This window comes from Watersipora subatra, chromosome 2 (genome assembly GCF_963576615.1).
Source record: "Watersipora subatra chromosome 2, tzWatSuba1.1, whole genome shotgun sequence".
Lineage (NCBI taxonomy): Eukaryota > Metazoa > Bryozoa > Gymnolaemata > Cheilostomatida > Watersiporidae > Watersipora > Watersipora subatra.
This window is the reverse complement of record NC_088709.1, coordinates 76817772-76841535: the sequence shown is the minus strand read 5'-3', so window position 1 is coordinate 76841535 and position 23764 is coordinate 76817772. Positions and strand designations below refer to the sequence as shown.

The following is a 23764-nucleotide window of genomic DNA, read 5'->3' as shown; positions in this document are numbered from 1 at the left end:
CGATTCATTAGCAAGTTTTAATGCTGCGTTTATGAAGCTTAGAATCTTACAATCAAATCCAACCATCCTCACTCAATAACTCTACAAGTCTGTAGACTTACTGAAACAAAACCCAATAAGGAAAGTTGACCATTTGGGTCTACCAGCAGGAAGGTTGCGCTACACTTGGTTTCATTAATGCCAGGAGAATAGGAAATGATATGCTTTTTGTGGTGACAGCCAGACAGTTGTTTGAGAACAGCGCTGTGTTGTAATAAGGTCTGCGTTCATCTAAAAGTTTCAGCAATCCGCCTTCCGATTCATCTTATGTATATGATCACTAGCTACAGTTTCTCACTATTTATCTCAGGGACTTTCCTCTTTCTCTCATAACGTTGTCTGCTATCCCTTTAATTCCGGAATACTAGACATAGACACGTGTATTATAAAAGATTGTAAGAAATAAAATACAAATATATCCATGCAATAGAACTCATGAGAGACTAAAATGAACAAAACTAGAACAGCTCATCTATGCGGTGTATTAAAATTAGACATGATAAAATAAATTGAGAAAGATGATAAAAGATGCAATAGACTGACAAGTCATTAAGTGCATATAGAATTGAGCAAACCAGAGGCATCATATACAAGTTGTACTTTTTACATACTATAGAAACAGACAGTTGTGACTCTTCCAGAATCCCATATGACTATGGGCATAAGGAGAAACAGCCAAAACTGCAGGCAGCTAAGATTAATACAGTAAATAGCATATCTTTAATGAAGCAGTCCTACATTCAATCATTTAAAGAAAAGGAATAAGATTTGATGCATGATGTCTGATTGTGTAAGAAATAAATAGTGGAGCTAAAACAGCAACAGCGGCAGGTCCGTGCATAAAACATGATTGATACTAGTCAGCGAGACTGTTGCCATGGCAACATGTATGCAGCACCATTGGAGACATTCGCGTAGCTCTATGGTACTGTATTGTTGGTTCTCCGATTGAGTAATTTTAATTAGGCAAGTTTACTTCCGAGTGCCACCATCTTGTCTGCGACCATATCGAGAAGGGAGGAAAGGCCTCCAGATTCTGGGCTGTGCTTGAAACCAACGGTATGAGCATAGGCGCCATAAAATAATGTTCGTACTTCTTCCAACCTCCTACAGCGCTGAGAAGGCTCGCATAGATCTGGCCTGTCAACACACAAAATGAAAAGTGTCTGTAGAAGCCTTACGACATATGAGAACAGCACTGCGTCATTACAGTACAGTACGCAATGATTTTGTAGCGCATTAAAATTTCCGATGCCCAGTAGACATTCACTGCTGCTACAACTGCGCTCCTACTGCGAATTGTTCACTGCGATCTACTTCCTTAGCCCATGGCCTCTAACCTAGATATTTATGGTTAGATTTACTCCTAGCTAAAAACCATTAGCGTCAGATTCAACAGAATATCAACTTTGGTCACAAAATCTGAATTGAAATGAATCTGGACTGAAATCATGATCTTCAAAAATGCTAGTAATAACCAATAGTATTTTCACAAACATTTTGAGCGTGCGTATTTTAACCGGTGTAATGATTATGTGCACAATTAATCCATTGTATTGCGATTAGACCATGTGGCTTAGTGGATAGAATGTCGGCCTGCGTACCTTAAGATTATAAGTTCAATTCCAGCGCAAAGCATATTTTTCATTCCTAGAAGTAAATCGCTATAACTGGGCAGACCAATAAACAGATAAACACAGAGATTTATATAGATTAAAGATAGCTGTAGCTGGGCGACGTGAATAAATCTATAATCCTCCTGTGAACTTAGAAGCTTAACTGTTTGAATAACTGTTCAGAAGGGCACTCTATGAAAATACAAGTGTTTGTCATTTAATGACAAAACACAGATTGACTGTATCAGATGTGGTTATTTTGAAAAATGAGTGTATCATACTTGCCAAGTAGTTGAGAAAAAAAAGCATGAGATTGATGGTAAATGTAGTAGTTGAATCTGAAGCTTAGATTTACTTATGAAGTTTCTTTTTCTTCATTGGTACGTACATAGGAGGCCCTTCCACGATTTTATTCAATGTTCAGGTACTCTACTATCAATGTGAGGTCAGGGTCGTTTACCAACGATATGTCACAGCTCCATGTATAATCTTTGTTTATTGATGAAAAGCTGTAGAGCAAATCGTTAGACATCAATGTTGCTAAATCTAAATAGCCCAGGTTTTATGGCAAACATACGGTTTAATAGCGGTTTGTTTCATTGTTGCTAACTTTGTATGATGATGAGGGCTCGCAACTAGTAAACAAAGGGAAAACAACAAGAAAAAAATTAAACCACTACTTTTATTGAAAAAGCTGGAGGAAAACGGGATATTTTGTGCAAAAGGGAGACTGACTTAAAAAGCTGGAGGGTCCCAGCCAAACCGGGAGACTTGGCAAATATGGACTGTATAATGCCTTGTCATAAAATCCCAGTATAATATGACTAAGTTACTCAGTTATCAGAATATTGATTATGATATTGATTAAATTATCATTCTAAGGGCCCCAAATTGTGTTTAAATTTGATAAAATTGGGTATATGTACAGAAAACCCTCTGCATACAGTGGCAACCCAAGTTAACTCCATATGTTAAAACAATCTTACGTTAGAGCAAAGAACCTTATCAGAATACATAGTATTTCATTTAATGTGTACCCAGACCAAATAACCTAATAATAAATACTTTAAATAATTACATACAGCATCAAAACTAACCCATTAATTAGGCCTGTGTTTAAAGATATCTATATAAAAATAACTTAAATGTAAAATAATGATAATTCATGAAGTACAATAAATATTGTTACTCAGCCCTAGAGACACACAGAGCATAGCCTCATGCATACATAGGTTTGAGGTAGAGAGATGATGATTTATTCTGACTTGGGCCAGGTTAACTCTAAGATAACCGATGCAAGCATTAGTCATGTTTAGACTAAACCAAACCACACAGCTACATGTTCTACGTAATGTTTTACATAAATCCCTACTTAATCAAGAGACTATAGCTGATTATGTGACATACACAGATATGAAGAACGAATCAGGAGACCTGCGACATACTGGGCACCAGAGTGAGTGAATATGGAATGTGTACGCAGGCTTACCTATAACAGGCTACTATGCACCTTGGCTGTATCAAACCTACTAGAGTTAGATACAATAACCTGTATATAGACAGCAGAACCTTGTATACCTGTATATAGACAGCAGTGCCTTGTATACCTGTATATACACAGCAGAACCTTATATACCTGTATATAGACAGCAGTACCTTGTATACCTGTATATAGACAGCAGTACCTTGTATACCTGTATATACACAGCAGTACCTTATATACCTGTATATAGACAGCAGTACCTTGTATACCTGTATATAGACAGCAGTACCTTGTATACCTGTATATAGACAGCAGTACCTTGTATACCTGTATATAGACAGCAGTACCTTGTATACCTGTATATAGACAGCAGTACCTTGTATACCTGTATATAGACAGCAGTACCTTGTATACCTGTATATACACAGCAGTACCTTGTATACCTGTATATAGACAGCAGTACCTTGTGTACCAGTATATACACAGCAGTACCTTGTATACCTGTATATACACAGCAGTACCTTGTATACCTGTATATAAACAGCAGTACCTTGTATACCTGTATATACACAGCAGTACCTTGTATACCTGTATATACACAGCAGTACCTTGATACAAGAGTTTATGTTCCAAACTCGAGCTCGTATTCCAAAAAAACGTTTTATTGCGACCAATAATTTCCCATTGAAAATGAAAAGATAGATTTAATTTGTTCAAACCCTTTATAACCCATCCCATAACTCCTGTAACTACCTATTATATATACTGTACATATACAGTGTATTTGAATAACCCATCCCATAACTCCTGTAACTACCTATTATATATACTGTACATATACAGTGTATTTGAATAACCCATCCCATAACTCCTGTAACTATTATATATACTGTACATATACAGTGTATTTGAATAACCCATCCCATAACTCCTGTAACTATTATATATACTGTACATATACAGTGTATTTGAATAACCCATCCCATAACTCCTGTAACTATTATATATACTGTACATATACAGTGTATTTGAATAACCCATCCCATAACTCCTGTAACTATTATATATACTGTACATATACAGTGTATTTGAATAACCCATCCCATAACTCCTGTAACTATTATATATACTGTACATATACAGTGTATTTGAATGTGAAACACTCTTATTTATAACTAACAGTATAAAATATAACAAAGAAATTAGTATTGCAATAAAAATAAATGCTCTATTTTAATCTTTAATACGCATGAATACATTAGCAAGGTCTATATTTGTCTGCTCTTTAGGATATAGAAATGCAACAGGCAAGTATCATAAGATAGTCGTTAATATTGATGGTAGAAATGTCACCGAGTCTCCTCTACAGACTTCTTAGAGGGGGAACACTTGAAATATCATCGAGTATGGGATTTATTACGACACAATAATCAATTGCTGCTCACACACGCGAACTTATCAAAAAAATATCTGTTTATACAACCAAGCAGAAAAGTTCTCAAGCAATAACTTCTGTAATCACACTAAGTGTCACACATGTAGTGGGACACTTAGTCACACTCATGCTACAAAATTTGGCTCTGATTTCAGGCAAAAGTTCAGCCCGAATTTGGGCTCAAATTTCAAAGAATTTCATTTTACACTTATTATCTCCCTGCATTATTTTGATTATAATCATTTATTTAATAAGCTATAACATGTACGTTACTAACCGTTTTGATAAATGTATGAATGTGAGATTACTGTGTGGAGCTAGCTTATAGCAACAAAACACGGTAGGCTAGACATTGTTTATAAGCGCAATGTCTCGCTTATAGCAAAATAAACTACTTACAGACTGGAGGCAGAGTGGCGGGCAAGATCATTACTGGCAAAGGAGGATTTGTGGTTCGGATCAGAAAGGAGGTAGGGTGAAGTAGAGTCAGCGAAGCTACCAGTACCAGTCACAACCTGCCAGCTGCCAGCCTCGGAACCATCACTTTTCGTCCCCGAAGAATTTTTGTCTGAGGATACGCTGGTTGGAGTTGCTGGCTTGCCTCGTGCACCTGGTACACTTACCGGAGTAGTCTTGGGATCCGTCGGCACGTAGCTACTCGTCTGACTGCCATCCTTATCAGGAGAGTCGACCATGAAGAGCAGCGGTGCCGCGTCTGTACGACTAGCTGCACTGTTCTCGCTACACAGGCTCGTGCTGCTACCAAAAGGAGGAAAGTCTGAGTCAAGGAGCACTCCGAGAGGACACTGCATCTCCAGGTCCGTGCTTGACATGTTGCGTGCCCTGGCAGGTCTGTTCAGACAAAATTAATCCAATCAAGCAATGCAGAAAATATTCAAAACAAAACAACTGAAATGTACCTGCACCAGGCAGTTTTGAAAGACAGTCGGCAGTCCAGAAAGCAAGACAATCTGCAGGAAAGAACAATAGTAAGAACAATAATAAATAACATATAATAAAAAAGAAAGTAACCTTTGCCGAAAGCTAACAACAAAATCTTCGTGCTGGATGAACTTGAGAAAGTAGAAGCAGAAAAACAAAACTTCTTCGCCTTTCTCTAGCCTGTCAGGCAGATTGTGTCTACAACATGCAAGCAAACTGCTGACAGATGCCGGCAAGTATTCTTATGTCATGACATTGTCTAATGTGGGCAAGTTATTACTACTAGAAATTTCCCTGTCATACAGCCCACGACCAAAATGATATTGGAAAAAAGAAAGGGTACTGATGGTTGAGAAATGCAATACTAGCAGTCAAATGGCACTGCAGTGCAATAGGATAACTGCAATGGTAGCTGTTATGTACTGGGTGTAGAGGTGGAACGAGACAGGTTTTTTAAGTTCGAGACTCGACTCGAGACACTCTCTTGTAAAAATTCGAGACTCGAGACACGAAACAGTAAAATAATGAGCATTTGGTGATGATTTCACTACACAAGTACTAGCTACTTGGTATATATAAAATTAATAAAACTATTTTTAAATTGAATTTTCACCTGGTGTAAACGATTTAAATACAACATTTTAATAGTGATATGCATGTAGTTTTTGTAAACTAAAGTGACACAAACAGCTCTAAAATACCGAAGTTATATATTCTAAGAATTTTGAGCTTGATTGATCATAATTATTATAAACATATTGCTTTGTACATGTATATTTTTATCATCTATTGAATAGTTCTTACTTTTTATTGTAATGAAACCGATAGCCGTCGCTCTACAAAGAAATACCGCAACTAAAAGAACACACGATAACACTTTCATTCTTATCGTTTCATAATGTTAAGTGTTGTTTGTGTATTAACTGTAGTATGTGAATTATATTTAAATTGTACTCATGAAATTATATTAATTACTGTATACATGCACATGTATATTCTTATATTGAGTTAACAAAACGTCATTGTTAACCGAACACGGACTATGGTCGACACGGCCTTTCGTTCGTTTCTCCGTGTCCGGGAACGTTTTACCCGCGATTGGTAGTATATACGTAAAAGAGGCCCGAATTTTATGAAGGGCAGTTGGTGTTTAGACACGATACGATAAAATACAGACATTTTACCCGCAAAAGTCTTATTTATTAAATTGGATTATCCGAAGAGTAATTAGATACGACCCGGTATCTGTTTTAAGGACACAGAACCGAACTAAAATATAACAGGGCCGTTGTCCGGACTACATGATTAGACTCAGTGGCCAACATAATCAATAGCAACAGGTAGTAACGGACCGGGTATAACTTTAAAGGCAGTTGCCCGCAATCCATTACAATATATGGAGTTGTCGCTACCGTAAGAAGCCATGTTTTAACAACCGTGCGCAGGCGCTTTAGTTCTATTTCCTGTCTCGAGTTTGGCAATAGTTAAGTCGAGACGAGACCGATACGAGACAGGTCGATACTCGAGACGTCTCGTGTCTCGTTCCACCTCTAACTGGGTGTGGGTGTTATTATACACAACAAATAGCAATAATGAAAGGAAAGGATTATATGTTTATATCTCTCCCCTGCAATAGGAGAAATGCAATATTAGAAGTAAAATGCACTGATATTATTAGAATAACCAATATTATTAATATAGTAATACAGTAATAATAGAAAACCAATGCACAATTTTGTTTACATTTCAAAACGTCATAGCTAACAATATTAAGAAGTTGTGATATTTATATAGATTTTTAGAAAATCTATTTAGCAAGACTATTTAGAAAAAATAATAACAGTAACATATTGCCCATCATCGATGTTGTTAGTGTGACTATAACACTTCAATAGTCATCCAAACTTATAATTAAATATTGTAATATTCTCATAAGAATCGTTAGAAAAAAATATCATCGTCATTTCCTTTACTGTCACTGCGTTGGACATCAGTTAGAATACCAAAGTACTCAAAAGTGTCCAAAATGTCAGTTACTTTGAAATCGGCAAAAAAGAAACGATTATATTTCTGTACTTCTACGTTAATTACAGAAACCTTCGGCAATTCGACAATGCTATAGACTGGTGAAATGCGCCCGTTATTTTTTCGTGAAATACGCACGACTTAATGGTTCTATTCTTTGTCGCTCGGCGTTTCAATTGCCGGTCTTAATTTTGATAAAAGGTTTGGCAAGTTTTAATAACGATTTTCGGCCAAATTAATCTGTCTATTTGTGTATAATCCGTACAGATGGGTAAGTTTTAAGATACTGTCGACACTTTTCAAAGACTTGCTAATATATTTAAATAGGTTTATATGTGTTTTGTATCGCTATTATACTTAAACGACTCCACGGAAAAATGGTTAAATTTGTTGATGAGATTTCGGTACAAGGGTTTGCGACATTGTTGATGAATAATTTTCGTGAGTTGTGTGCACATGCATTTATCATAAAAACTCTCAAACATTCGCTCCGCTCGTTTGGTCGTGGGACAAGTGTCTGTGGGTGATTACTCCTGCTTAACTTGGCAAGCAGTAACAGTTCGTTGTTACCAAATAATACGCATCTGTGAATACTTGACAACAAATTCAGCATATTTGAACATACATGTATACAAGCCTCAAAAGGAGTTGCTTGCTCACGGCAATTAATGCTGAGGGTTAATGGCATTGCTTGTAATGAGCAGACAATTACAGTCAGCCGAAAAACTTTGTTATTGCACCTATTCAAGAATATACTCATAGATGGCATGACTATCTAGTAATTATCAGTTGCGATTATCGTTTTCAACTCACCCAAACAAGTACCAATCATAGGCTACCGTAAAATAGAGGATTTCAAGAGGAGAGAGAGATTTGTGAATCAATCCATCAGCCCAGAGTGAGAGCCGAGTGAGAGAGATAAAAAGAGGGGTTCTGTCCCATCCAGAGATGCAGTGTATTAACAGTCCAGAGTCCCCTTAATGATATAGAAGATATATAGTATATCAACAATCTGGAGTCTCCTGATATATATAGAAGATATGTGGTAATCTCGTATTGTTTTAACAAAGGGTATCTGCAAGCATGGAAAAAGATGATATCTAGACACCTGACTGAATATGCTGAAGAATAACATGCAGGTAGTTTTGTGTGATTTGTATTAGGTTCCAACTCTTGTACTCATGCCATTGGACAGTTGGGATTCGCAGATGCTTTTCATTGGGCAGTTCTAATCTTGCATCAACAAAGTCTTGATTCCAGTCAAAGCGTGACTTATCTCCATCATAGCCTTTGTCCCTCCATTTCTAACAATAGAGCAAATCTTGAAAACTTAATGTCAAAGCCCAGTGAGCTTTCATTGACAGGATTTTCCCATAAAATGGCATTCTCCTTGATGGCCAATAGAAGTTACCACACATCTTCGAGGCATCAGCCCTGAACATCCAGTAGTGCACCATTGAAAGTAGCAGCACTCTCCAATGTGATTGGTTATAATGTCCGCAATTACCCACTTAGCAGTTCACGCACTTCACGCTGCATCAGTACACACACACGCTTTATGTTGAATACAGACATACAATAGAACATCTTTATGATTGCCTTGTTTCAACATATGAAGTAAAACTCGGTCTAATATATGAACCTAAAACAAAAGAAATCTCCAACACATGGCTGTCGAAGCTTCTTAAAGCATCACATTTTCAAATTACAATGCGAATAGGTTAAATGTAGATACCACAAAATGTAGTTTATACAATAAAACAATGTGAAAATAATACTAAGCAATTACGCTAAGTAAAATGAAATTTCACCCAGTCTAAATTAAAGAAAGTTACACTGCCTGTTGCTATCACCATGTTATCTCATATCCTGTGTTGGTAGGTCTACACGTACACTTCAAGTCAGCAGTCTTTAAAGTAATGTAACAGCTACATGTACACTTCAAGTCAGCAGTCTTTAAAGTAATGTAACTGCTACATATACACTTCAAGTCAGCAGTCTTTAAAGTAATGTAACAGCTACATATACACTTCAAGTCAGCAGTCTTTAAAGTAATGTAACTGCTACATGTACACTTCAAGTCAGCAGTCGTTAAAGTAATGTAACAGACAAAGTCAACTTTCATTCATTAACTCTCTATTATCAATGCTTGAAGTCGCACTAACTTAGGGAAAGAATTCAGCCAACTACCCAAACAATGAAGGAGACCTTGAATTTGAAGCACTAGTGAAGAATAAAGGAGACCTTGAACTTGAAGCACTAGTGAAGAATAGAGGAGACCTTGAACTTGAAACACTAGTGAAGAATAAAGGAGACCTTGAACTTGAAACACTAGTGAAGAATGAAGGAGACCTTGAAATTGAAGCACTAGTGAAGAATGAAGGAGACCTTGAATTTGAAGCACTAGTGAAGAATGAAGGAGACCTTGAACTTGAAGCACTAGTGAAGAATAAAGGAGACCTTGAAATTGAAGCACTAGTGAAGAACAAAGGAGACCTTGAACTTGAAACACTAGTGAAGAATAAAGGAGACCTTGAACTTGAAACACTAGTGAAGAATGAAGGAGACCTTGAAATTGAAGCACTAGTGAAGAATGAAGGAGACCTTGAATTTGAAGCACTAGTGAAGAATGAAGGAGACCTTGAACTTGAAGCACTAGTGAAGAATAAAGGAGACCTTGAACTTGAAGCACTAGTGAAGAATGAAAGAGACCTTGAACTTGAAACACTAGTGAAGAATGAAGGAGACCTTGAAATTGAAGCACTAGTGAAGAATGAAGGAGACCTTGAATTTGAAGCACTAGTGAAGAATGAAGGAGACCTTGAACTTGAAGCACTAGTGAAGAATAAAGGAGACCTTGAAATTGAAGCACTAGTGAAGAACAAAGGAGACCTTGAACTTGAAGCACTAGTGAAGAATAAAGGAGACCTTGAACTTGAAGCACTAGTGAAGAATGAAGGAGACCTTGAACTTGAAACACTAGTGAAGAATGAAGGAGACCTTGAACTTGAAGCACTAGTGAAGAATAAAGGAGACCTTGAACTTGAAGCACTAGTGAAGAATAAAGGAGACCTTGAAATTGAAACACTAGTGAAGAATAAAGGAGACCTTGAACTTGAAACACTAATGAAGAATAAAGGAGACCTTGAACTTGAAACACTAGTGAAGAATAAAGGAGACCTTGAACTTGAAACACTAGTGAAGAATAAAGGAGACCTTGAACTTGAAGCACTAGTGAAGAACAAAAGAGACCTTGAACTTGAAACACTAGTGAAGAATAAAGGAGACCTTGAACTTGAAACACTAGTGAAGAACAAAGGAGACCTTGAACTTGAAACACTAGTGAAGATCAAAGGAGACCTTGACCTTGAAGCACTAGTGAAGAATGAAGGAGACCTTGAACTTGAAGCACTAGTGAAGAACAAAGGAGACCTTGAACTTGAAACACTAGTGAAGAATAAAGGAGACCTTGAACTTGAAACACTAGTGAAGAATAAAGGAGACCTTGAACTTGAAGCACTAGTGAAGAATGAAGGAGACCTTGAAATTGAAACACTAGTGAAGAACAAAGGAGACCTTGAACTTGAAGCACTAGTGAAGAATGAAGGAGACCTTGAACTTGAAGCACTAGTGAAGAATAAATGAGACCTTGAACTTGAAGCACTAGTGAAGAATGAAGGAGACCTTGAACTTGAAGCACTAGTGAAGAATAAAGGAGACCTTGAACTTGAAGCACTAGTGAAGAATGAAGGAGACCTTGAAATTGAAACACTAGTGAAGAACAAAGGAGACCTTGAACTTGAAGCACTAGTGAAGAATGAAGGAGACCTTGAACTTGAAGCACTAGTGAAGAATAAAGGAGACCTTGACCTTGAAACACTAGTGAAGAATGAAGGAGACCTTGAACTTGAAACACTAGTGAAGAACAAAGGAGACCTTGAACTTGAAACACTAGTGAAGATCAAAGGAGACCTTGACCTTGAAGCACTAGTGAAGAATGAAGGAGACCTTGAACTTGAAGCACTAGTGAAGAATAAAGGAGACCTTGACCTTGAAACACTAGTGAAGAATGAAGGAGACCTTGAACTTGAAACACTAGTGAAGAATGAAGGAGACCTTGAACTTGAAACACTAGTGAAGAATAAAGGAGACCTTGAACTTGAAGCACTAGTGAAGAACAAAGGAGACCTTGAACTTGAAACACTAGTGAAGAATAAAGGAGACCTTGAACTTGAAACACTAGTGAAGAATAAAGGAGACCTTGAACTTGAAGCACTAGTGAAGAATGAAGGAGACCTTGAAATTGAAACACTAGTGAAGAACAAAGGAGACCTTGAACTTGAAGCACTAGTGAAGAATGAAGGAAACCTTGAACTTGAAGCACTAGTGAAGAATAAATGAGACCTTGAACTTGAAGCACTAGTGAAGAATGAAGGAGACCTTGAACTTGAAGCACTAGTGAAGAACAAAGGAGACCTTGAACTTGAAGCACTAGTGAAGAATGAAGGAGACCTTGAAATTGAAACACTAGTGAAGAACAAAGGAGACCTTGAACTTGAAGCACTAGTGAAGAATGAAGGAGACCTTGAACTTGAAGCACTAGTGAAGAATAAAGGAGACCTTGAACTTGAAACACTAGTGAAGAATAAAGGAGACCTTGAACTTGAAACACTAGTGAAGAATAAAGGAGACCTTGAACTTGAAACACTAGTGAAGAATAAAGGAGACCTTGAACTTGAAGCACTAGTGAAGAATAAAGGAGACCTTGAACTTGAAGCACTAGTGAAGAATAAAGGAGACCTTGAACTTGAAACACTAGTGAAGAATGAAGGAGACCTTGAACTTGAAACACTAGTGAAGAATAAAGGAGACCTTGAACTTGAAACACTAGTGAAGAACAAAGGAGACCTTGAACTTGAAGCACTAGTGAAGAATAAAGGAGACCTTGAACTTGAAGCACTAGTGAAGAATAAAGGAGACCTTGACCTTGAAGCACTAGTGAAGAACAAAGGAGACCTTGAACTTGAAACACTAGTGAAGAATAAAGGAGACCTTGAACTTGAAACACTAGTGAAGAATAAAGGAGACCTTGAACTTGAAACACTAGTGAAGAATAAAGGAGACCTTGAACTTGAAGCACTAGTGAAGAATAAAGGAGACCTTGACCTTGAAGCACTAGTGAAGAACAAAGGAGACCTTGAACTTGAAACACTAGTGAAGAATAAAGGAGACCTTGAACTTGAAACACTAGTGAAGAATAAAGGAGACCTTGAACTTGAAACACTAGTGAAGAATAAAGGAGACCTTGAACTTGAAGCACTAGTGAAGAATAAAGGAGACCTTGAACTTGAAGCACTAGTGAAGAATAAAGGAGACCTTGAACTTGAAACACCAGTGAAGAATGAAGGAGACCTAGAACTTGAAACACTAGTGAAGAATGAAGGAGACCTTGAACTTGAAACACTAGTGAAGAATGAAGGAGACCTTGAACTTGAAGCACTAGTGAAGAATAAAGGAGACCTTGAACTTGAAGCACTAGTGAAGAATAAAGGAGACCTTGAACTTGAAGCACTAGTGAAGAACAAAGGAGACCTTGAACTTGAAACACTAGTGAAGAATAAAGGAGACCTTGAACTTGAAACACTAGTGAAGAATAAAGGAGACCTTGAACTTGAAGCACTAGTGAAGAATAAAGGAGACCTTGAACTTGAAGCACTAGTGAAGAATAAAGGAGACCTTGAACTTGAAACACCAGTGAAGAATGAAGGAGACCTAGAACTTGAAACACTAGTGAAGAATGAAGGAGACCTTGAACTTGAAACACTAGTGAAGAATGAAGGAGACCTTGAACTTGAAGCACTAGTGAAGAATAAAGGAGACCTTGAACTTGAAGCACTAGTGAAGAATAAAGGAGACCTTGAACTTGAAGCACTAGTGAAGAATAAAGGAGACCTTGAACTTGAAACACCAGTGAAGAATGAAGGAGACCTTGAACTTGAAGCACTAGTGAAGAACAAAGGAGACCTTGAACTTGAAGCACTAGTGAAGAACAAAGGAGACCTTGAACTTGAAACACTAGTGAAGAACAAAGGAGACCTAGAACTTGAAACACTAGTGAAGAATGAAGGAGACCTTGAACTTGAAACACTAGTGAAGAACAAAGGAGACCTTGACCTTGAAGCACTAGTGAAGAATAAAGGAGACCGTGAACTTGAAACACTAGTGAAGAATGAAGGAGACCTTGAACTTGAAACACTAGTGAAGAATGAAGGAAACCTTGAACTTGAAGCACTAGTGAAGAATAAAGGAGACCTTGAAATTGAAGCACTAGTGAAGAATAAAGGAGACCTTGAAATTGAAGCACTAGTGAAGAATAAAGGAGACCTTGAAATTGAAGCACTAGTGAAGAATAAAGGAGACCTTGAACTTGAAGCACTAGTGAAGAATAAAGGAGACCTTGAACTTGAAATACTAGTGAAGAATAAAGGAGACCTTGAAATTGAAACACTAGTGAAGAACAAAGGAGACCTTGAACTTGAAACACTAGTGAAGAATAAAGGAGACCTTGAACTTGAAACACTAGTGAAGAATGAAGGAGACCTTGAACTTAAAACACTAGTGAAGAATAAAGGAGACCTTGAACTTGAAACACTAGTGAAGAATAAAGGAGACCTTGAACTTGAAACACTAGTGAAGAATAAAGGAGACCTTGAACTTGAAGCACTAGTGAAGAATGAAGGAGACCTTGAATTTGAAGCACTAGTGAAGAATAAATGAGACCTTGAACTTGAAACACTAGTGAAGAATAAAGGAGACCTTGAAATTGAAGCACTAGTGAAGAACAAAGGAGACCTTGAACTTGAAACACTAGTGAAGAATAAAGGAGACCTTGAACTTGAAACACTAGTGAAGAATAAAGGAGACCTTGAAATTGAAGCACTAGTGAAGAATAAAGGAGACCTTGAACTTGAAACACTAGTGAAGAATAAAGGAGACCTTGAACTTGAAGCACTAGTGAAGAATAAAGGAGACCTTGAACTTGAAACACTAGTGAAGAATAAAGGAGACCTTGAAATTGAAGCACTAGTGAAGAACAAAGGAGACCTTGAACTTGAAGCACTAGTGAAGAATAAAGGAGACCTTGAACTTGAAACACTAGTGAAGAATAAAGGAGACCTTGAACTTGAAACACTAGTGAAGAATAAAGGAGACCTTGAACTTGAAACACTAGTGAAGAACAAAGGAGACCTTGAAATTGAAACACTAGTGAAGAACAAAGGAGACCTTGAACTTGAAACACTAGTGAAGAATGAAGGAGCCCTTGAACTTGAAACACTAGTGAAGAATGAAGGAGCCCTTGAACTTGAAACACTAGTGAAGAATAAAGGAGACCTTGAACTTGAAACACTAGTGAAGAACAAAGGAGACCTTGAAATTGAAACACTAGTGAAGAACAAAGGAGACCTTGAACTTGAAACACTAGTGAAGAATAAAGGAGACCTTGAACTTGAAACACTAGTGAAGAATAAAGGAGACCTTGAAATTGAAGCACTAGTGAAGAATAAAGGAGACCTTGAACTTGAAACACTAGTGAAGAACAAAGGAGACCTTGAAATTGAAACACTAGTGAAGAACAAAGGAGACCTTGAACTTGAAACACTAGTGAAGAATGAAGGAGCCCTTGAACTTGAAACACTAGTGAAGAACAAAGGAGACCTTGAACTTGAAGCACTAGTGAAGAATAGAGGAGACCTTGAACTTGAAGCACTAGTGAAGAATAGAGGAGACCTTGAACTTGAAACACTAGTGAAGAATAAAGGAGACCTTGAAATTGAAGCACTAGTGAAGAATAAAGGAGACCTTGAACTTGAAGCACTAGTGAAGAACAAAGGAGACCTTGAACTTGAAGCACTAGTGAAGAACAAAGGAGACCTTGAACTTGAAGCACTAGTGAAGAATAGAGGAGACCTTGAACTTGAAACACTAGTGAAGAATAAAGGAGACCTTGAAATTGAAGCACTAGTGAAGAATAAAGGAGACCTTGAACTTGAAACACTAGTGAAGAATAAAGGAGACCTTGAACTTGAAACACTAGTGAAGAATAAAGGAGACCTTGAACTTGAAACACTAGTGAAGAACAAAGGAGACCTTGAAATTGAAACACTAGTGAAGAATGAAGGAGACCTTGAAATTGAAACACTAGTGAAGAATGAAGGAGACCTTGAAATTGAAGCACTAGTGAAGAATAAAGGAGACCTTGAACTTAAAACACTAGTGAAGAATAAAGGAGACCTTGAACTTGAAACACTAGTGAAGAATGAAGGAGACCTTGAACTTGAAACACTAGTGAAGAATAAAGGAGACCTTGAACTTGAAACACTAGTGAAGAATAAAGGAGACCTTGAACTTGAAACACTAGTGAAGAATAAAGGAGACCTTGAACTTGAAACACTAGTGAAGAATAAAGGAGACCTTGAACTTGAAACACTAGTGAAGAATAAAGGAGACCTTGAACTTGAAACACTAGTGAAGAATGAAGGAGACCTTGAACTTGAAACACTAGTGAAGAATGAAGGAGACCTTGAACTTGAAGCACTAGTGAAGAATGAAGGAGACCTTGAAATTGAAGCACTAGTGAAGAACAAAGGAGACCTTGAACTTGAAACACTAGTGAAGAATAAAGGAGACCTTGAACTTGAAACACTAGTGAAGAATAAAGGAGACCTTGAACTTGAAGCACTAGTGAAGAACAAAGGAGACCTTGAAATTGAAACACTAGTGAAGAATAAAGGAGACCTTGAACTTGAAACACTAGTGAAGAACAAAGGAGACCTTGAACTTGAAACACTAGTGAAGAATAAAGGAGACCTTGAACTTGAAACACTAGTGAAGAATAAAGGAGACCTTGAACTTGAAGCACTAGTGAAGAACAAAGGAGACCTTGAACTTGAAACACTAGTGAAGAACAAAGGAGACCTTGAACTTGAAGCACTAGTGAAGAATGAAGGAGACCTTGAACTTGAAACACTAGTGAAGAACAAAGGAGACCTTGAACTTGAAGCACTAGTGAAGAACAAAGGAGACCTTGAACTTGAAACACTAGTGAAGAATGAAGGAGACCTTGAACTTGAAACACTAGTGAAGAATGAAGGAGACCTTGAACTTGAAGCACTAGTGAAGAACAAAGGAGACCTTGAACTTGAAACACTAGTGAAGAACAAAGGAGACCTTGAACTTGAAACACTAGTGAAGAATGAAGGAGACCTTGAACTTGAAGCACTAGTGAAGAATAAAGGAGACCTTGAACTTGAAACACTAGTGAAGAATGAAGGAGACCTTGAACTTGAAGCACTAGTGAAGAATAAAGGAGACCTTGAACTTGAAACACTAGTGAAGATGTATTTCCAAGAATAGACTACGATTAAAAGATGAGACAGGAAAAAGAGGATGTCGTGAGGCAAGAGTAACTTAGTATGTATATATTTTTAACTTTTTACTAAGCAAGTCTGAAAGCTGACCCCAGTCTATAATTCCATTTGAGTGTTAACATCTGATAGCAAAGCCTCTGTTTTGTAAGTGAAAGTTGCCTACACCTAAGGTATTTATGGTGCGTCAATGAAAAACCAGAGGCTACACAGAATTATAGCAACATGAGGCTATAAACTGCTAGATTAAGGGTGCGTTCAGAACCCCTATGCATAGCCAAAAAGGACAAGCGGGCATGAGTAAATATCAAAGTAATATATTTTCTTTCCATAATATGGGGTGCATGATATGTATTAGTTTAGTTTACAGCATATCAATAAATTTGTAGTTATTTACCCACCGCTTTCAGGGACACGTGATTGACAGTACCTAGTCTGTCCATTACTGATGAGCGAATCCAATTAAACATTTTTTGTCTTCACCAAATGCATTTGTTATGAAGTACGTCTTCGGTTATCATAGCCTAAGAACATTTAACAACTTTAAGATCTCTTATGCATCTCAACTGATGCATCACTATGTATGTGCGTCTCCATTATCAACAGCCCCTACCCTGCCTCACCCAGTTATGGTGCATATACACCGTGTGCACCCATATTAGGTAACCACTAACATAGAAAATCGCAAAGCACCCTAAAAGGCCAGATATAGAGACACAACTGATGGCCGGTCAATTTTCCATTTCTGGACTTTTCAGGTTGTGAGTGCTACAACAGTAAACAGTGTTTGTGTGTGCTGACTTTTGGAAGGAAAAGATAACACCCAAAAATTTCTCATAAAGCCGGTCATCCGCTAGCATACAAAAGGAAGGTAGATCTGTAGTAGGTTATGTATTCAGATGAGCGTTACATGACACCCGACAAGCATTGCTTTATAGGATAACTCCAAGATGAAGGGTGTACATACCTTGAAAAATTCACAACCCGGATAAGGCAGGCTCCAGACTGAAAACTCAGAATATCTGTTCCTTTTATCAATCTTTTCTGATGATGTCACACTGCAAGGTTACATCAATTGCTACATCAGATATGACAAAAATATTTAGGACTTGCAGAGTAAGCAAGACAAAATGATGATATTGACAGAACTGATAAAAGCTTACTTGACAAAGTACTTGACCTTCTTATTCTCAAGCATCAAGTCACAGATATGATTGACACCAAGTTCCTTCAACAGTCTGATGTCATGGCCTCTGACTCTATCAAACACTTGCGAGTCGCTGCAGGCAAAAGTACATGGGAGAGAAGTAGCATTTGCAAAATTATACACTGTAAACAGAGTATAATAGAGTCTACTTATAAACTACACTGTAAACAGAGTGTAATAGAGTCTACTTGTAAACTACACTATAAACAGAGTATAATAGAGACTACTTATAAACTACACTGTAAACAGAGTATAATACAGACTACTTATAAACTACACTGTACACAGAGTATAATATAGTCTACTTATAAACTACACTGTAAACAGAGTATAATAGAGTCTACTTATAAACTACACTACAATCAGAGTATAATAGAGTCTACTTATAAACTACACTGTAAACAGAGTATAATAGAGTCTACTTATGAACTACACTGTAAACAGAGTATAATAGAGTCTACTTATAAACTACACTGTAAACAGAGTATAATAGAGACTACTTATAAACTACACTGTAAACAGAGTATAATAGAGTCTACTTATAAACTACACTGTAAACAGAGTGTAATAGAGTCTACTTGTAAACTACACTATAAACAGAGTATAATAGAGACTACTTATAAACTACACTGTAAACAGAGTATAATACAGACTACTTATAAACTACACTGTACACAGAGTATAATATAGTCTACTTATAAACTACACTGTAAACAGAGTATAATAGAGTCTACTTATAAACTGCACTGTAAACAGTATAATAGAGACTACTTATAAACTACACTGTAAACAGAGTATAATAGAGTCTACTTATAAACTACACTACAATCAGAGTATAATATAGTCTACTTATAAACTACACTGTAAACAGAGTATAATAGAGTCTACTTATAAACTACACTACAATCAGAGTATAATAGAGTCTACTTATAAACTACACTGTAAACAGAGTATAATAGAGTCTACTTATGAACTACGCTGTAAACAGAGTATAATATAGTCTACTTATGAACTACACTGTAAACAGAGTATAATAGAGTCGACTTATAAACCACACTGTAAACAGAATATAATATAGTCTACTTATAAACTACACTGTAAACAGAGTATAATAGAGTCTACTTATAAACTACACTACAATCAGAGTATAATAGAGTCGACTTATGAACTACACTGTAAACAGAGTATAATAGAGACTACTTATAAACTACACTGTAAACAGAATATAATATAGTCTACTTATAAACTACACTGTAAACAGAGTATAATATAGTCTACTTATGACTTAGAGGTGAGTATTGGACACTTACCCATCATCAGCAGTTGATGTGTTAGTTGCACTGTCCCCATCTGCAAAAGAAATACAATCATGACATCAGAGTAGGCTGCAATAATCATTAAACAAATCGGTACTCCAACTCACTACCAGAAAATAGAGAGCATGGGTAGTCAACTACCACTAAATTTAAAACACAGGTAGTCATCTACCAGACCATTAAATAAAAGACATGAATATATGATTACACATATATTCTATCTATTAGTAGATAGAATATATGTATAATAACCTGCCAGTAGATACAAAATCTCTATCGATAGGTAGTTAACTGCCTATACATATATATAGGGTCTATATATATCGATAGGTAGTTAACTGCCTATAGATAAAGAGTATGGTATTTTACTACTGGTATATACAGGGTTTTGTGATGACTTACCAGTATAAATTTTACACAGTATTCGACTATCAGTATAGAGTAGGTTTTAATAGGGGACATGGCTAATTCTTTACCAGATTTCAGTGGATTATGGTGGTAGAATACGATCCGTTAGATATGATATGATATTAGATAGGTATGATATTAGATAGGTATGATATTAGATAGGTATGATATTAGATAGGTATGATATGATATTAGATAGGTATGATATGATATTAGATAGGTATGATATGATATTAGATAGGTATGATATGATATTAGATAGGTATGATATGATATTAGATAGGTATGATATGATATTAGATAGGTATGATATGATATTAGATAGGTATGATATGATATTAGATAGGTATGATATGATATTAGATAGGTATGATATGATATTAGATAGGTATGATATGATATTAGATAGGTATGATATGATATTAGATAGGTATGATATGATATTAGATAGGTATGATATGATATTAGATAGGTATGATATGATATTAGATAGGTATGATATGATATTAGATAGGTATGATATGATATTAGATAGGTATGATATGATACTAGATAGGTATGATATGATATTAGATAGGTATGATATGATATTAGATAGGTATGATATGATATTAGATAGGTATGATATGATATTAGATAGGTATGATATGATATTAGATAGGTATGATATGATATTAGATAGGTATGATATGATATTAGATAGGTATGATATGATATTAGATAGGTATGATATGATACTAGATAGGTATGATATGATACTAGATAGGTATGATATGATACTAGATAGGTATGATATGATATTAGATAGGTATGATATGATATTAGATAGGTATGATATGATATTAGATAGGTATGATATGATATTAGATAGGTATGATATGATACTAGATAGGTATGATATGATATTAGATAGGTATGATATGATATTAGATAGGTATGATATGATATTAGATAGGTATGATATGATATTAGATAGGTATGATATGATATTAGATAGGTATGATATGATATTAGATAGGTATGATATGATATTAGATAGGTATGATATAATATTAGATAGGTATGATATGATATTAGATAGGTATGATATGATACTAGATAGGTATGATATGATATTAGATAGGTATGATATGATATTAGATAGGTATGATATGATATTAGATAGGTATGATATGATATTAGATAGGTATGATATGATACTAGATAGGTATGATATGATATTAGATAGGTATGATATGATATTAGATAGGTATGATATGATATTAGATAGGTACAATAAGCATTTGCTAAGAAAGTTTGTAGATAATGCACAGATGAATACAATTGGCTAGCAGAAGATGAATACAATTGGCTAGCACAGATGAATACAATTGGCTAGCAGAAGATGAATACAATTGGCTAGCAGAAGATGAATACAATTGGCTAGCACAGATGAATACAATTGGCTAGCAGAAGATGAATACAATTGGCTAGCAGAAGATGAATACAATTGGCTAGCAGAAGATGCAGTAAGATATTGAAATAGAAGGAATATACGTCACATACACAGAAATACTTTAAATGTAGACAAAAATTATCCACTTACCTACTAAGTGAGATAACTACTGCATGTAGTTACACATTACTGCAATAAAAAATGACAAGGAAAGTACAAAGGCACTTACTGCTGAACATTAGGTCAAGGCCGAGTCTGCCATACATTTCTCCTCCACTTGAAATTGTAGCAGATCTACAGATGTGCTTTCCTTCAATGAGCATGACCGGCATTACAAATCTAGTCCGACAACGTGCTAACCTAGCTTTAGCAAAGGTCTCTGTCATAGATTGCATGTTGTAGATGGACTCATGACGAGCCAAGTTGTCCCGACACTCATATTCAAGAAGGATCAATTTAGTTGGGTAATGATTGCACAACTCTCCTTTTCGGTTGTCTAGCACCTACAAAAACATAACACCAGTTTATATTGACATAAATTTCATCTTTTACCTAATCCATAACACTACCTCACTATCTATGTACTTGGATTACTTTCAATTTCACAAACGTTTCTCGTTCAGTGGTTGGAAATGCATAAGTTAAAAATAAATACCATAAATTAAATAATAAGATAATTTATGCATTGTTATAGATTTTGAACAGCTAAAAATATTTAAAATACAATGAAATGTTAAAGCAGTGAATTGGAAAATTGTGTTTTAAAACGGAAACAATATGCAAGCAAGCAGCAACCCAAACAGATTTTGCAAATATACTTGGATTTGAAAAGAAAACTTTATAACAGGGAAACAGCATATACTTACAGAGTATTTGTAGTCTTTTCCACAAAGTGTTAAACAATGAGACGTTATTTGTTCGTCCTGCAAATACATTATGACAAAGTTGTTCACTATGTAGATATGTTGTTCCCTAAGTTACAATTTGTAATGCATGATGATATAACCAACAAAAATAAAACAAAAGCCACAGATATCAAAATCTTTCTTTCAAATCTACAACCGTAACTTCTTAAAACATCGAAAAGTTGAGATAGATTATACGGTGACCGCGGAACCATTAAATTGTACCAGATATTCATATCCGTTATATTAAAACCAAATTATCAAAGCTACACTTACCAAACGATGCGACTCTTTTGCTCTAAACGCACGCTTTGACATATGGTGAACAAGCTGGTGTAAATCAGCAGATTTAATTTTCCCGGATCCTGCCATATTTCACTAATGATCATTAGCGACATTTCATGTTTTGGTAACAATTGTTCAGAACAAGATTTTAGAAGTAAAAGAATTTCAGCAGCTAAAATTTACGCTTGTAGACTTCTTTAGCGAATCAACTTGTTTGCTAGAATTAGTTTAAACTAGGCACTGTAGGTAATACGTATGAATGTTGGTTACTACTTAAGTGATTACTAGGGTTAATGAAAAATGTCGGAGCAGTATAGTTGTTTAACATGCATTACCCGTTACGGGACTATTGCTCCTGACAACAAAATGGCCTCTAAGCAACTGCGCCAGACAATATTTCCTACCGAAACGGAATGTCGTCGTTGGTGTGCCAAGACCTTTCACGAGTTATAAGTGACGAAGTTCATAAATCTATTAAATAATATTAAAATATAACTAGAAAGATTTTAACTGTATTCATGACTAGAACACCTAATGTTTACTCATTCTTAATCTACTGTTGTACGAGTTAAACAATGATGTGTTAACATGTTGACATTTACTATAGCAATTTACATTTCCACAGGAGCCAAATTAAAAAAATTTCATAAAAACTGAAGATTTTGAAAATAACGGAAATATGCAGTTTTAGTCAAATACCCTGTAAAGATTAGCTTTACCAATTTCTCAGAGTTTGCTTTGGGGCTTTTAGCGCGAGTTTTTTTACTTTATCATAGACGATTTTGTTAACAATAATGCCAATGCAATGTGTGTTCATGCACAAGTTTTTTATTGTTGATTGTTGAATAGTAGCCTGGTGAATTGAATCATGCGCTAATTTAATTGTACTGGGCTATTGCAGAAATGTCTGGTTTTTAAAAATTTATTTAATTTGTCATGAGGTGGGTTTAAGTACCGAAGCTATTTAAATTTTACTACGCTTATCGTATATAGTTAACTAAATTTTCATAAATAACTCCAAGTTCTAGTATATTGCATGCTTTGCAGGACAGCCTCCAAAGGCTAACCTTTCCATGACCTAATTGCAGTGTGTTAACCTATTGATTAAATTTTATGCTAAAGCTAACCTATTAGTTTGAACTCACACTTTATTTATTAAATTAGAAAGTAAATCTGAACAGTAAAAATATTGATTTTTTAATTTTTGCCTAGTTTAGCGGTATGACCAGTAAAATCACACTTT

The 23764-nt window shown here is 35.9% G+C and overlaps 1 protein-coding gene across 1 annotated transcript; it reads right to left on the bottom strand.

Annotated features, from left to right (window-relative positions):
• Nucleotides 1-401: 401 nt before the first annotated feature.
• LOC137388926 (myotubularin-related protein 14-like) lies at nucleotides 402-22653 on the bottom strand. Its single transcript, XM_068075425.1, has 11 exons — nucleotides 22513-22653; nucleotides 22198-22254; nucleotides 21561-21834; nucleotides 19483-19522; nucleotides 18129-18245; nucleotides 17933-18023; nucleotides 8649-8844; nucleotides 8354-8516; nucleotides 5606-5713; nucleotides 4973-5425; nucleotides 402-1179 (listed from the first exon to the last, which is right to left on the bottom strand). Exons 1-11 carry the CDS (start codon nucleotides 22606-22608, stop codon nucleotides 1002-1004), a joined length of 1773 nt encoding a protein of 590 aa, XP_067931526.1. The 5' UTR covers nucleotides 22609-22653; the 3' UTR covers nucleotides 402-1001.
• Between the last annotated feature and the right edge of the window lie 1111 nt (nucleotides 22654-23764).